The following is a 13,718-nucleotide window of genomic DNA, read 5'->3' on the forward strand; positions in this document are numbered from 1 at the left end:
CCCAAACTCAATTTTAATCAGCACGCATCTTCCACGGTTTTTAAAGCTAAAGGCGCTTTTAGTTTTGTTAAACGTTGGTGTAAAGAATTCAGAGATACGCTTACCACAAAAATTCTTTTTACATCGCTAGTAAGGCCTATATTAGAGTATGCTTCCGTGGTATAGAACCCTAGTTACCAAGTTCATTCAGATAAGTTAGAGTCGGTTCAAAAAATTTTTTTACTTTTTGCTTAAATCATTTGCATTGGGATTCCAGTTTAAATCTTCCCCCTTAGACTAACCGTATAAAACTTATAAATCTCCCGACACTCGCTATTCGTAGGGAGATGCTTAGTATAATATTTCTTGTAAAACTAATGAATGGGTCAGTTTGTAGCCCATCTCTCTATTCTGATATTAATTTTACGTTCCCGCTCGCTCTACCAGGTAGTTTAGACCCTTACTTTCTTATTATCTATTATCTAGAACAAATTTTGAGTTAAACGAACTATTCCGCCGTATATGTCATGATTTCAGTTCTCATTACAACACATTTGATCTAACAGACTCACTCTGTACCATTCAAAAAATTATTTTATCTATTCTTAACAAGTAACATTTCAAAATTATAAACTTTAATCTAAACCTTAATTTTGGCTGTTGAAATTTTTGTTTCTGTAGCTGAGCAGCTTAAGATCGCAACGCTTAAAACTCTCTTGCCTTTTATGACTCGGCTAATTCCGGATTGCGACCCTCGGATCGGTTGGGCGGGTATTATTAAGAAGTTGTAAATGTGCACAATACAAATTTTTATATGTGCATATGTAATAATTAAAGTTGTCATTAATGTATACGATTTTCAAATTCTGGTTCCGTAAAAGATGGTAGTTTTTCATTATCATCCATGTCACTAGAATTAAAAGTAATAAGTATGAACTTAATTAGTTATATGAATAACATTTATAGCTGAGAGAGTAATAAAATTATATTTAATATAATAAATAAAATCTTTTAATTCTAACATCGGTTAGACGGTAAGTAAATTTATATAAAAACTGATTAAAATTTGATTAATGAAACTGGATGTACATTTTTTTTACGAAACAATAGATGTTCAGGTTTGTTGATATAAAACATTAAACATATATTGATATATACTTATAAAATATTTTCCTACATACATACAAAATCAATTACATAGTGACCTCTAGTCAAGTCAAGGTAAACTCGGCACTAAATAATATTTTAAATTAGCATCATATATTTAATGTACTCATTTATAAACTAACACATTTTGAGTAAAAACGTGTAATAAACAGACAAAACAGTGGGTTTTACGTTTGAATATGGCTATGAACGCTTTTATGTTTTATCATACGCAAAATTCAACGAAGGCTGTTATTTACAATGCTTTTTTGTATTATTTTACTATCTCATAATACTAGCCCTGATTTACTACACATTAGACTCACAATTGATGAAACACCGGAAGATTCTACCCATTATTGTTGCTCATATAATATCCCACAATTAATTTTAGAGAATGCTGTAGTGGTAGCTGAGGTACTCGTAATAGAACTTGGAGAAGTATATATCTGAAATATTCCAGTACAAAGAATTGCCTGTCATATTAATAAATGTTCTTCTGAAGTTCCAAATCAGATTATGACTTTTATAGATATATGAGTGATAATAAAATAATTATATTTGAAATTAGTTGTTTTCTACAAGTAATAATCCTGTGTTTTTGTAGGGGTGCTAATAGTAAGAATTTTAAGCAGGTCAGTATTTCCTTATACGATGAATGGTTTATATAAGGCTGCATCATTAGCTGTTTTCTAATGCAAATGGGATCTCTATCAATTATCAATTATAATTATCAATTCAGTATTACAAGTATATAATTAAAATAAAATGTATTCAGCGATAAGAAATTTATTCGCCTGGTTAACGACCACGAAGAGATAATTCGCTGCATATTCGAAAAGGTTAATAAAAATGTATAAGTTTTATATAATACAGATTTAACTTCTATAAATACAATTGGTCTGTATTAGAAATAGTCTCATCGAAAACAGAGTTTCATGTGATCGAAAAACCTAGACTATGTTTAGATTTCGGTTCATTTGAAAATATATACATTTTGCTCAAAAGGCATAATCTACATACATATATGTGTAAGAAAGTTTGTCATTATTTCCGAAATAAAAATCATAGCTCGATAACCGATGTGAAAGTTATTTTCGACTCTCGCTTGGCACAAACGATACACCTATAATAAACGACTTGTACATAATTTCTGTACAAATTTAATTATTCGTTGTTTAGTTACTAAGGATATATAAAATAGGATACAAGAAATTTAATATATCTTAATTTCCACTTGTTCCATTCATATGAGGATATCAAGAAGAAAAGTAAAGAAAGTGTCTCCAGGGAACAACGGTGTCTAAATATATATTCATTTATCACAGGAATCTATCATGCAAAATATGAATACGAAATAAATAAAAAATATACTTACTGCTGTGTGTATGACCCAGGAGCAGAATTAGAGCGACCAGCTCGAACAAATTGTTCATAACGAGTTATATCACGTGGATGCGACTCATGCAAATTTTCGCTAACATACGGGTTTCCAAAGGAGTGCTTTTTGAGCATTGTTTTAATTAAAATCAGTGTGTCTAGTTTTGGAATACTTTGCACAACTGTACTGATGTCTTCTTCACTAACCTTGACCAAGTCACAGTTCTCACTCACATTTGCTAATGGATGCAAACCACCTTTAGTTATCCAATTATGTTCCTGAAACCCATATATATTCATATACACACAATGTAAAAAGTAAAAATGGGACATCCCAATAAAAACTTATCATTTTTTCTCGCAAATTTTCTTATGTGAAATCATTTATAGCAGAACAAAAGCCATAAAAAGCAAACTTCCAAATTTTGTACATAACTCTAGAGAATTTAACAAAATTTGAAAAACTGTCTAGGAAAATTTTCAAATTTCTAAAAAATTTGTTTGAAAATATTTTAAGCATTAGTTTTGTAGCCTTTTCAATTTAATATTAAGAAAGCGCAAGCTTTAAGTAGCTAATGGTTACCATTGATTTCAAGCCTTTTTTTGTCTAATTTGTAGCTTATTTTCTTCTATATAAAATTTATTTTGATTGTACTTTGAAAAATTAAGATACACTTTAAATAAAAAGATTGCCAAAAATCAACGGTAGCCATTAGCGACTTGAAACTAAAATTTTATTAATATTAAATTGCTGAATTTTCATAAGTAATGTACAAAGTCTGGATTTTTTAATGGTTTTTATTGTACTATAAACCATATTTTTGTAAAAATAATCAATAATCAAAAAAAATATGAATTTTTATTGGAGTGTCCCAGTTTTTATTTTGTTCACTGTATATATTATATATAATAACTCAACATTCGATAATTTTATTATTTATAAAAAGTTATAAAAATTGTACTAACTTTTAATTGCTGTAAAGAAATTCTGAAGTCAGGATTTTTTGTTAACATTCTACGAATGCAGTCCTGAAGTTGTTCACTAATTTTTGGCTCTTCTAAGAGCATAAGAGGGTCTAATTTAATTTTTTCATATAAAATTGGAATAGAATTTGCAATAAATGGTACGTTTCCATAAACCAGGGCGTAAAGGGTCACACCCAAAGACCAAATGTCGGCAGCTTTCCCACAAAATAAATGCTGAAATGAAATAAGCAAACGACAGTGGGTTAAAATTTAAGTTACATTTTTCTTAGAATCTCAAAATTTGGGATTCAGATGAATATGAGTTTATAAAAACAGTTCTTCCTTCTTATTATTAATATATGTATGTACACTTCTTTGCTATAAACTGAATATTTTATTTATTAACCAAAATTCGTTAATTATAAAACCAAATGTGATCTTTATACTTTTAATCCAGTTCCTTTCCTAATTGCTAGCCTTTACATTGACTGAAAGCACCGCAACATAATCGACGGGTTTTTCCTCTATTAACCCTAGAAAGATAACGTTATTTTTTACCCCTGGAAAGATAACGATACGTAATAATGACGTATCTCCTTTTAATGGATTTTGAGCTTCCTAAATACATAAAAAACTGTTTGCTTTTTAACTGAGATCATTTAATTCATTCATTTTCAGTTCATTTTGAAACATGTAATCAAAAAATTAAAGATAGTATAAAATTTATAAAGCAATTCATTTTTTTTCATAAAAAGTAGCAAAAATAAGGCAGTCTTCAGAAAAAGGTACAATTTTCGTTCTTAAATCTAACAAATTTTTTTTATTTTGTTTACAAAATAACTCTTTGTATATTGTTTTAGAACAAAAAAAAAAAATAATAATAATAAAGTCAAGCAGTATTATATGCACGCGTTGCAAACTTGATTCTGGTGCTCCCCACACACGGGCTTTTTGCACTTAACACATTCTTTTTGCGACATGCGTCTTATTTTGGAAGGACAAAAACCGSAGTATTTTCTTTTTTTCAGATTGCTACTACCTTCGTGATCATTCCCAATATCAATTGGGTCATCTTGTTGCGTAGCACTGACTCCGTCGCCGGAATTTTCTAAAAAATTTTATTAATATTAGATTTAAATTTTATTATACATAAAAATTTTATTAACATAGCTGAGGACCCTACATCCATCAGAGACATCAATACTGATGACCAAACGTGGGTTTAGGAACGACCTTCAGTGCCTTCAGCGAAATTTGATATTTTGTGCAACATCACATTTTAGGAACGCCATTTGCTAGATGTTGAACACTTTCAATATGCCGTCGAAAATACCAAAATTCGCTGAAGGCAAGGAAGATTGGATTAAGTATTCACATTCTTGTGTTGACTCAGGAGCCGATCTTGAAGGCGATAATAATAATTAAGTACCTAAAAAAATTACATTTTTTTTAGTACGGGTCAACTTTGATCAGATGTGTTAAAAATTTTCCCGAGGAGGTATTCTCAAGTATAATATTATCACTAAATTGTACTCTCAAATTTTACAAAAAGCAATAAACTATTATTTTCAACAACCACATGTAGAACTAGCACTCTCTATCTTTCATTCTCTCTCTCTTTCATAAACTATAGACTACAGATACCACATGGAATTCTTTTCCGACAMCACATCACCTTTATTTGACACCTTTTCCCGTCTCTCTCTATTTCTCACACTCTCTGTCAAACTCACATCCGGTTGGTTGGTTTTAGTAAGGTAGTAAGAATGTGTGACATGTAGTAGTGTGGGGTGCAARTTAATAATGCGTCGCCGTTGGCACCGCAATATTCGAAAATTATCTACGAATGTACAATTTCACACCCACTCAGCTGGGAGCTTTATTATTGAAATCCAAATGCAATATTTTATATGCGCGACAAGACGAAGACAGATAAAGAAATAAGTGGCAACACATGGAAGCACATACCCATCTGGCCAAGATGCCAGACAGACTAGGCAAACAAACAGCAATAATAACTGCAACAAACACAACAACAATTAAATGCAACAATATTCATAAGCATGTTTGGAATACGGCTGYTTTAGGCGTCCACCGTTGGACAGACAGCTCAGAGGCAGACACTCCAATGATTGCGACCAATCCAAAGTTCAAACTAAATAACATAAATGTCTGTATGTATGTATGTCTGTATGGTTGGTGTAGAGTAAATGTAAGAAGTGTTATAAACACACACTGCAAATCGGCGCAAGGCATTAGAATGAAATTTGTTGCAAGTTATTGCCCCAGTTGGTACACAATACTCGTACAAATCGACTGCCCAGACATTTATTGATGTTGCGGCGTATTTGCTTGATTTGAATTTATTTTTATGATCGAAGTTGATTCGCGAATTATGGTCATAAGCCGCACGCTTGACGCCTTGACTGACTCGCTGACTRAGTGGATGGACAGTTGTGCGCCGTTTGCGGCATACACAAATCGCATTTTGCGCTGTGTTTGTTGCTGTGAAACACACTGGGTGTTTGACGAGAACTTTACGGAATTCAAAACAATTTCTTTTGTCATTCGTTTTGTATGTTTGTAGTTGGTAATGAGGCGTGTGTGCTCGGATKGCGTTATTGGAATGGCATGTCGCACTGGTTGTTGGTGTGAATGAGGGCATTCGAATGCGTGTGCAATACTCACACGGCCTCTAAAGTAAAATTTGTAACATATTATAGAAACTGTTGGCTGTAGTAGTTTGTTAGTAGCATTGAAGTGGGTCTTTCGATTGCGGGGAAAAGCTGGTGAACTTTCGTAGGTGTCTTAGCGATTTAAGCTCTTCTGAGAAGGCCTTCAGCTCCTTAAGAGAGTTTGTTTCGAATTTTTTCGGTTTCAATTGATTCATTTCACTCTTTTCTAGGACAATTTTGACCCCATTTCCATAAATCAAAATCTCGGGACCAGAAATGATGCGTCTTTCAGTTACTTTACCAATTACCTCTTTTGAGACCTCTACTCAACGAGATTTCAGGTCTTTTGTAGTATAAGACAAACTATATTTTTTAATATTTTTGCTTGGAAAAGCTTCAAAATTAAGAAGCAGTTTAGCAACCTATGGGAGAGAAGCTTAAGGCACCAATACTTAAAGGTTAAATATCAAATATTCCATGTCTCCATTTCACTAACCATCGCTGTATGCCTAGCATATGCTTAGCATTTACCAATCAATTTGCTTATTTTTCATATTTTTTTTCATATCCTCTCTAAGAGCACATAAGCTGACAAGCGGCGCTTAATGTCGATCAGCTGTTTAGTTTAAATAAATTACGACTTCAATAGTGTTGCGCAAAGTTCCTGACAATGTGGGTACTTCAATTCTTTTTTTCATCCATGGACTTATTAGCCAAGCACAGAGCTTTTTCATATAATCCTTACGTGTTAATGGTTTCTGGTTAATACTTATCATATTATGGCAATATATTACATATGAGTTAACGAATGCTATACTTAGCATGCCATAAAAATCTGCCATCCGCCACCTATTAGTTTTTCACGAACACGACATTACGGAACACATTTGATCTGGAGTGTCTACCCCCCCTTTCGTTTGGTTGTAGTACAATATCATATCTGGTTTTCCACTTGTGTTATCAATAGTACCTTTTTCATTATTAGATGACAGCAAGTATACCATTTTCGATGGCTTTGGCTTGTATGAAACTAGGGTTAAGGGGCCATCATAGCAAAACTTCGAAGTTCCAACAGGTCGGGCTCGTGAATTCTTCGGGTATTTCACGTTTGTTTGATCTAACGGTGCCGACAAGAGTCAATTTGTAGGGCTCTTTTAACAAATCTTTAGCAAGTGGGATCGATGTGAACCAATTATCGTAGGTAATACATCTGCATGTATCATGTATAGGCCTTGAAAGTTCTTTTACATAGCACTCACCTAAAGGAAGATTGCTGGTTATCGTTGTTTTTCCAGGATACGGAATTGCATTAAACATATATTTTGTAGAACTGTCGCATATCATAGGTATTTTGATTCCATACTTTTTCGGTTTATTAGGAATATACATTTTAAAAGGGCACCGTCCACGGAATCCCAAAAGCTGTTCGTCGATTGTTATGTGTGAGCCAGGGATGTAGCTAGATTGGCATTGTTTTATAAAAATATTCCATATATTTCTGATAGGAGTGAATGCATCGCTTGGTCGAAGTGATGGGCGTAATGCTTTGTCATCCATTCTTAGATGCCTGATCAGATAGTCGAACCTATCTCTGCTCATAGTAGCCGTATACCTTGCATTGAACAATTCTTCAGTAGTAAGGTGATTGTCTTTTAAAACCGCAGTCAGTGTTAGTATTCCAATTAAAGCACGTATCTCATCGACGTTTGTTTCTTTCACTGTGGCAGAAGTCATATCATCACTTCTATTCTGTATAATTTCGGTGTTTGTCCAGCGAACCACTTCTGATATAATCTCATCCGTAAAAAATATGTTAAAGCACTCCAGAGGTTCATAAAACGATTTTTTCTGCCGAGTAGGCCCTCTTGCAGTTCGAACTATGTTTATCATTGCGTATCGGGAAGAACTAGTTACTTTTGTTGTACTCCAACAGTGTCCACTTATACTCCTTAGCGTTGGTACGGAATCTGTTATAATGCGTCCATCAGAAGTAATTATATCAGGTGCTTCAGATCCCGTCATAATCTCATTTGGACTGTTTCACTTCCTTGATCAGATGAAATCGATTCATTATCTAACTCTTCCAAAAGAACAGCTATTTGTGAGTCATCAATTGAATTTGAAGATGCCATTATATATTTTAGCAAATTATATGTAAAAACCAAAAACCAATCACTAATCTAGTAAGCCGAACACAAAAAAGCAAATAAAACATACATGCGATCGAAAAACCAAAAAGTCACACTAAAGATAACGATACGTCTTTTCGGCGTACGATTTGATCATAACTCAGATAAGAAAATACTCACCGCAAAAAATCAACCACTACCAATAAGCTGCTGCTACCGACTGAGATAAATGATTGCAAGAAGTTGCTCAGTAGACAAATAAAAGTGTAAAAAAAAAAATGTGTACGTCGTTTCGACGGACGTTATCTTTCTAGGGTTAATAACATACTTTTTTTTTTATCGATTTTTCGCGGAATTTGATGAAACAAGGCGATGCGCCGCTGTTGTTTCACATCTAAACATGACGTGCAAAGTTTGCCGACTCGTTAATTTCGAGAGGTTTACGCTAATCAACCATCAACGCTAGGGGAGCTCGAAGAAAATGTTTAGCACACTATATCCGAAAAGCTAAATAAAAGAACTAAGTAAACCTTATTTATGAGTTCACAAGCACTTATCCTTAGCGAAAACTTTTTAGAGCACTGAATCTTTTTTAGTTCAAGAACTTTGACATAAAAATCCACTAATAACTAAATATTTTGACCTACCTGCTGTAACCTTTTTGCTTTATAAAACTGTTCAGTGTTAAGCAAAATCTACAKAACTTTCGTATGTGCACGTTTGAGTAGAATACACACGTTTTTATGGGATAAGAACCCTTTGGATTCAAATACGCATTTAAGTTTCTACTCTCACGAGGGGGCTTACACAAAATAAATAAAAAATATCCCATACTTCCCAAAAGCAATAGAAGAATAATTGTTTGATGCTTTAGATAATATTCATACACTTCAATAAAAACTCTTCAGGATAGTAGAGTTCTCCTCGAAAATAAGAAACCTCTCCAGTCAGGAAAACGGCACCAACCGAGATTGCTAAAAAAGGGAAACATCACTCAGTGATACCTCGTGGCATACACCAGAAAACGATGTCCTATAGATCCAGACTTATAGGCATTCGTGAAGTTTGTAGGTGGTAGGGCTCACTTATTATTCTCCAAGAATGTTCGATGTTAGGTCTTTCTCGTGCTTATTCAAGGTCCGATGAGGCAGGATAATAACCAGATCTCTTACCTGAAAAGACAAAATTGACAGCCAACTCCAAAGCAAAGGCCCTGCAAAAATGCCAAAAACATTACAGCCTTTCTCTTTTAGCAGACATGTGGATGGAGAATGCTATAGGCGTGAAAATTACAAACAATCCGTCGCTTTTGGATAAATGGGGAACTAAAAAACTTTCACAAAACTCTAATGCCTTTACCAAAGTTCCCGCTCATGGGTTAATTGATCATTTGCTTGATTTACACACAAATTTATATGGAATTACCATACGAAAAAAAATTTATCAAATAAATTCTTACTCGAATATAAATCGAGTTGCAACTCGAATGTAACACTCCCGATTAAAGCCCACGTTGTTAATTTGTCTGTGTTTATTAATAAGATATAAATTAGCCAATGAATTTTACATTCATTACAAAAAAATTCCTATCGTTAATGGAGCCGTCGGCTGTGCGAACGCATAAAATCAAATAGATAACGTAACTCCTGGCGAATATTTTGTAAAGTACGCGGAACGGTAAAAATTAAATAGTTTTCATCGAAAGACCACATGTAGACCGCACTAACAGCTGACAACCAAGGTTGAAGAAAGAAACGTTTTGTTTCAAACGGAACGGATGGCATACTTTCCGTTCTACTGCAGAATGGTTCAAATTATTGTCTCATCGTAATTGCCTAAGGCTTTTAGCGTAAACAACAAGAAGATGACGTGAGGGAACGAATATTTTTTTCTCGAAAGCAGGAAACTTTTCCTTTCCAAAATCTTATAGACCGATGGAAAGGATCTGCGATAATCTCATCAAACCACAAATCCACTCAACCGTTTGAGCTTCAGGCAGCACCTGTATGGCAGAGGTAAATCAGTTGACATCGATCTACACGATATTGTTTGGACAATCTAAAGTTTCTGTGACAAAAGAGGACTTAACCCAGCGATCTTCATTGCCGTAAAAGGTGCCTTTAATAAAGCCAATACGAGTGCACTGATATTATCTACCGATTATTTTGATATTACTTAAGCCTGCTAGACTAGACTACTAGACTTTCGGCAATCTAAAAAAAAATATATATATATATATATAAGCCGCTCACCAGATCACTGTGGCACTTACTTAGTATGGAGGTACCTAATCCCACTGCTTTACGTCACCTTGATCTATTAAATAATATTTTTACTAGGCAGGGAGAGACTTAGACAAACGAGTTGGCTTATTGGCTTAACATCCAACGCGACTTAAGAAAGACTTTGTGCGAATATCGTCTTTGAGGTGTGCTACCTTAAGTAAAAAAAATTGTCCAGATCGACCTAGTTATTCAACCACCCAGATACCGGAAATGTAGAGTTTTTGCGCAATAAATTGGATCAATATTACCCTGAGCCCCCGCATAAAAAATTTTGATTAATAAAAAATGAACGTTTTTTTTTTTAATTTTTTCCCATGTCTTTTTACATAAATTTTGTCACTACATTGTTAATAAATTAGAAAAAATATAGGGACGATAGCCTGGCGTTTTGTGAACATTAAAACAAAAATTAAGCTAATCGAAAACAAAAATTAAGCTAATAAAGTAGTTCGATCGGAATTATGTGCGCTAGTTTAAAAAAGTGTATTTTGAGAAAAACGCGTTTAAAATTTGAGGTGTGCACTCCGAGCGCTCCGAACGCCGAGCGGTATTATTATTGTTGGGCCTTTTTCGAAACCTTCCAATGTAAAGTGGGTTTCTTCATCAATTCTAAGGGTATCAGAGAACAGAAAAAGCAAAAAAAAAAATTTTTTTTTTGAATTATCCTATATTATTATAATATATAATTTATTTATAATATAATATTAAATATATAATAATATCAAAACTAGAAACGGCTCCTCTGGTATGGAGCCCTGTGTAACCAAAAATAATCGGCCTAAAGGTGAGCTAAGGTGAGAAGGCGAAACATATCCAGGGTTGTGTGCTGAGTGTGGGACACGCCACCTAAAAACCACGCCCAACGAAAAGAATAATATAGCTCCGGAAGAGAAACCCTCCCCCTTCTGATGACGACCACTACAAACGCAGTAAGGATTACGACTTAAGGGCATGCACCTGGAAYGTCCGGTCTATTAACTGTGACTTTGCCGCAGCCCAGTTGGTTGATTTCCTCGAACGAAGAAAGGCTGATACCGCCGCCGTTGAAGAAGTGCAATGGACAAGGCAAGGACTGAATCGAAAATGTTCTTGTGGCATTGTGGTGTGGTCATAAAAAACAGCGAAAATCTGGAGTGGGGTTCGTGGTGGCAGAGAGACTCCGTCGTCAAGTACCCGCATTCAAGAGTTTTGGACGTGCCTACGCTGGACTCAGACCTTGTTGCACCGAAGATACGCAAGGACCTCTGTGTAGCAAAAAACGCACCTCAACAAACACAAGGAAGGTACGACGTTGAAAAGCTGCAATCACAACAGACAGCCGAAAGATATTCTGCCCGACTTGCTCTCCCCTGAGAGCAATTATCAGCAATTCGGTATAAAGGAACTGTGGAACAGCATTTCAAGTTCCTTAAATACGGCTGCAAACGAAACCATTGGTTTTCGGGAAAGACAAAAGAACAGCTAGTATGATGAGTAGGGTGAGTCGATTCCGGACTTTTTTCGATTCGGGATTTCTAATAGTGCGGAAAAGTTGCCTTAGTACTTCCTGATTGTAATGCAATWTTTTGTTTTGAGATCGGATTGAAATTTCGGAAATTCGCCTAAAATCGTGAAATTGTCTACCTGGCGCCTGAAATACGCATCTCATGTGAAATGGCCGTAGGACGAACCGTTCCCGAGATACGAGCGAAAATGTGGCGCGCCACAGCGCAAGGTGAAAATTGTTGCAGCTCTCAGCTAACCTGTATTGGTCACCCAGAACCCACCGCGTGGAGGTGGCTGCTCTTCGGGTTCCTCCCAAGCCCAACCCAACCAACCAACCATATCTCAGGCTTATTTTAGTCTGAATCTGTGTCAAATTTATTGATAAAATCTGATTTTGTACTAAACTTTGGCACTTGTTGCCTAGACYTCAGTGTAGAGCGTATAAAACGATCACGAGATTGGGGGCCAATAACTTTAGAAGATGCCTCTGTCACCAGTTTGATGGTTCTCTCGACTGCCATGGTGTGAGAGGGGAATTCAATAAATTTCCATACCTCTGCAGTGTCCCCCGACGTTAGAAAGTGAACGAAGAACTGGTGGAACAGTCAAGGTAATAGTCTTCCAGTTAATCACATCGTAATAATTATTAGCTTTGAAATTCAGCTTTGGCACTTTATTACATCTAACCCTTCCATTTACAGTGTCAGACTCTGCTTCTCTGGCTGCCAGAAGACGGTCAAGGGCCAACTTTTTGACTTCTATCCGTTCGTCAGTCATCATACTAAGGAGAATGTTTTCTGAAAGAGCAAAGAAAGCATTCTGTTGAATGGATGAATCGACAACCTTGCACAGTTCAGCAGGTAAGTATCTCGACCTTTGAATTGYMGCATAGWGATGGCGCGAGCCATCTTTGATTGAACTGTTGAATCTTATTGAGAACCACAAAGGTGAGTAAACTGTAAGTATGTACTTGACCAAAATCTTTATTTCCTTTGATGGTTTGCAGTAGAAATGTATAATCTCAGAATTCTATTTGCACAGGTCAGCCAGCGAGATTTGCACATGTTACCTGGATGCATCGGCGCTAAATCTGAGCAACATTGACCGGAAATAACAGCTTCTGATATTTTATAGAGATAAGCTTGGTCTGTGCTAAGTTGGGTCGGATTACTAACCTCAGAAGGTAATTGGCAGGATGGAAAACTTTCAAATTTGGCAACAGGCAACTTCCCACAATCAGGGAGCAGTTTACCTATGTCGCCAGAGAATGTATTTGGAMDCTTTGAGACACCATCTATGTGTTCGAAAAGAGCACGAAATGGAAGTTCGTTGAAATGTAGAAGACAAACAACCCACTTGTAATGGTCTACCTATTCTTTCTTCTAGTATCCGAATGATTCCACCTTTCCAAAATGTGTTCGTGTTGGTGCCATCAGCACCGACAACTAGATGTTCCACATCAACTGAATTGTCTTGTAAATGCTGCCATATAACTTGCGGCTCATCCTCAGCTGACCCGGAAGGAGAGGTGACGTGGACAAAGTAATGACAACCAAGTTCCGCTATAAGAGAAAAATGCTCCTCTTTGACAGTGTCGCGGTTGTACTTTTCACCGTCAAAATACAGCCCATATACAGAGTCAATACTTTCGGTGTTTTTCAGCTTAACTCCAA

At 35.5% G+C, this 13,718-nt stretch overlaps 1 protein-coding gene across 2 annotated transcripts in view; it reads right to left on the reverse strand.

Moving 5' to 3' along the window:
• Positions 1-663: 663 nt before the first annotated feature.
• The window catches only part of LOC108977078 (calcium/calmodulin-dependent protein kinase kinase 1-like), a 19,992-nt gene continuing 6,937 nt past the window's right edge, over positions 664-13,718 (reverse strand). The window contains exons 2-5 of one of the 2 annotated variants that reach the window (XM_018946587.1): positions 3,472-3,705; positions 2,504-2,784; positions 1,452-1,574; positions 816-889 (exon numbers count right to left, since the gene is read on the reverse strand). In XM_018946587.1, the coding sequence (XP_018802132.1) occupies positions 1,475-1,574; positions 2,504-2,784; positions 3,472-3,705 (615 nt within the window). In that variant the 3' untranslated portion in view covers positions 816-889; positions 1,452-1,474. Of the gene's footprint in view, positions 890-1,451; positions 1,575-2,503; positions 2,785-3,471; positions 3,706-13,718 lie in introns of both variants that reach the window. The other variant, XM_018946588.1, reaches the window with a different exon arrangement.

This window comes from Bactrocera latifrons, unplaced genomic scaffold, assembly GCF_001853355.1.
Source record: "Bactrocera latifrons isolate USDA-ARS-PBARC rearing strain unplaced genomic scaffold, ASM185335v1 scaffold_833, whole genome shotgun sequence".
In the NCBI taxonomy this organism is placed as follows: Eukaryota; Metazoa; Arthropoda; class Insecta; order Diptera; family Tephritidae; genus Bactrocera; species Bactrocera latifrons.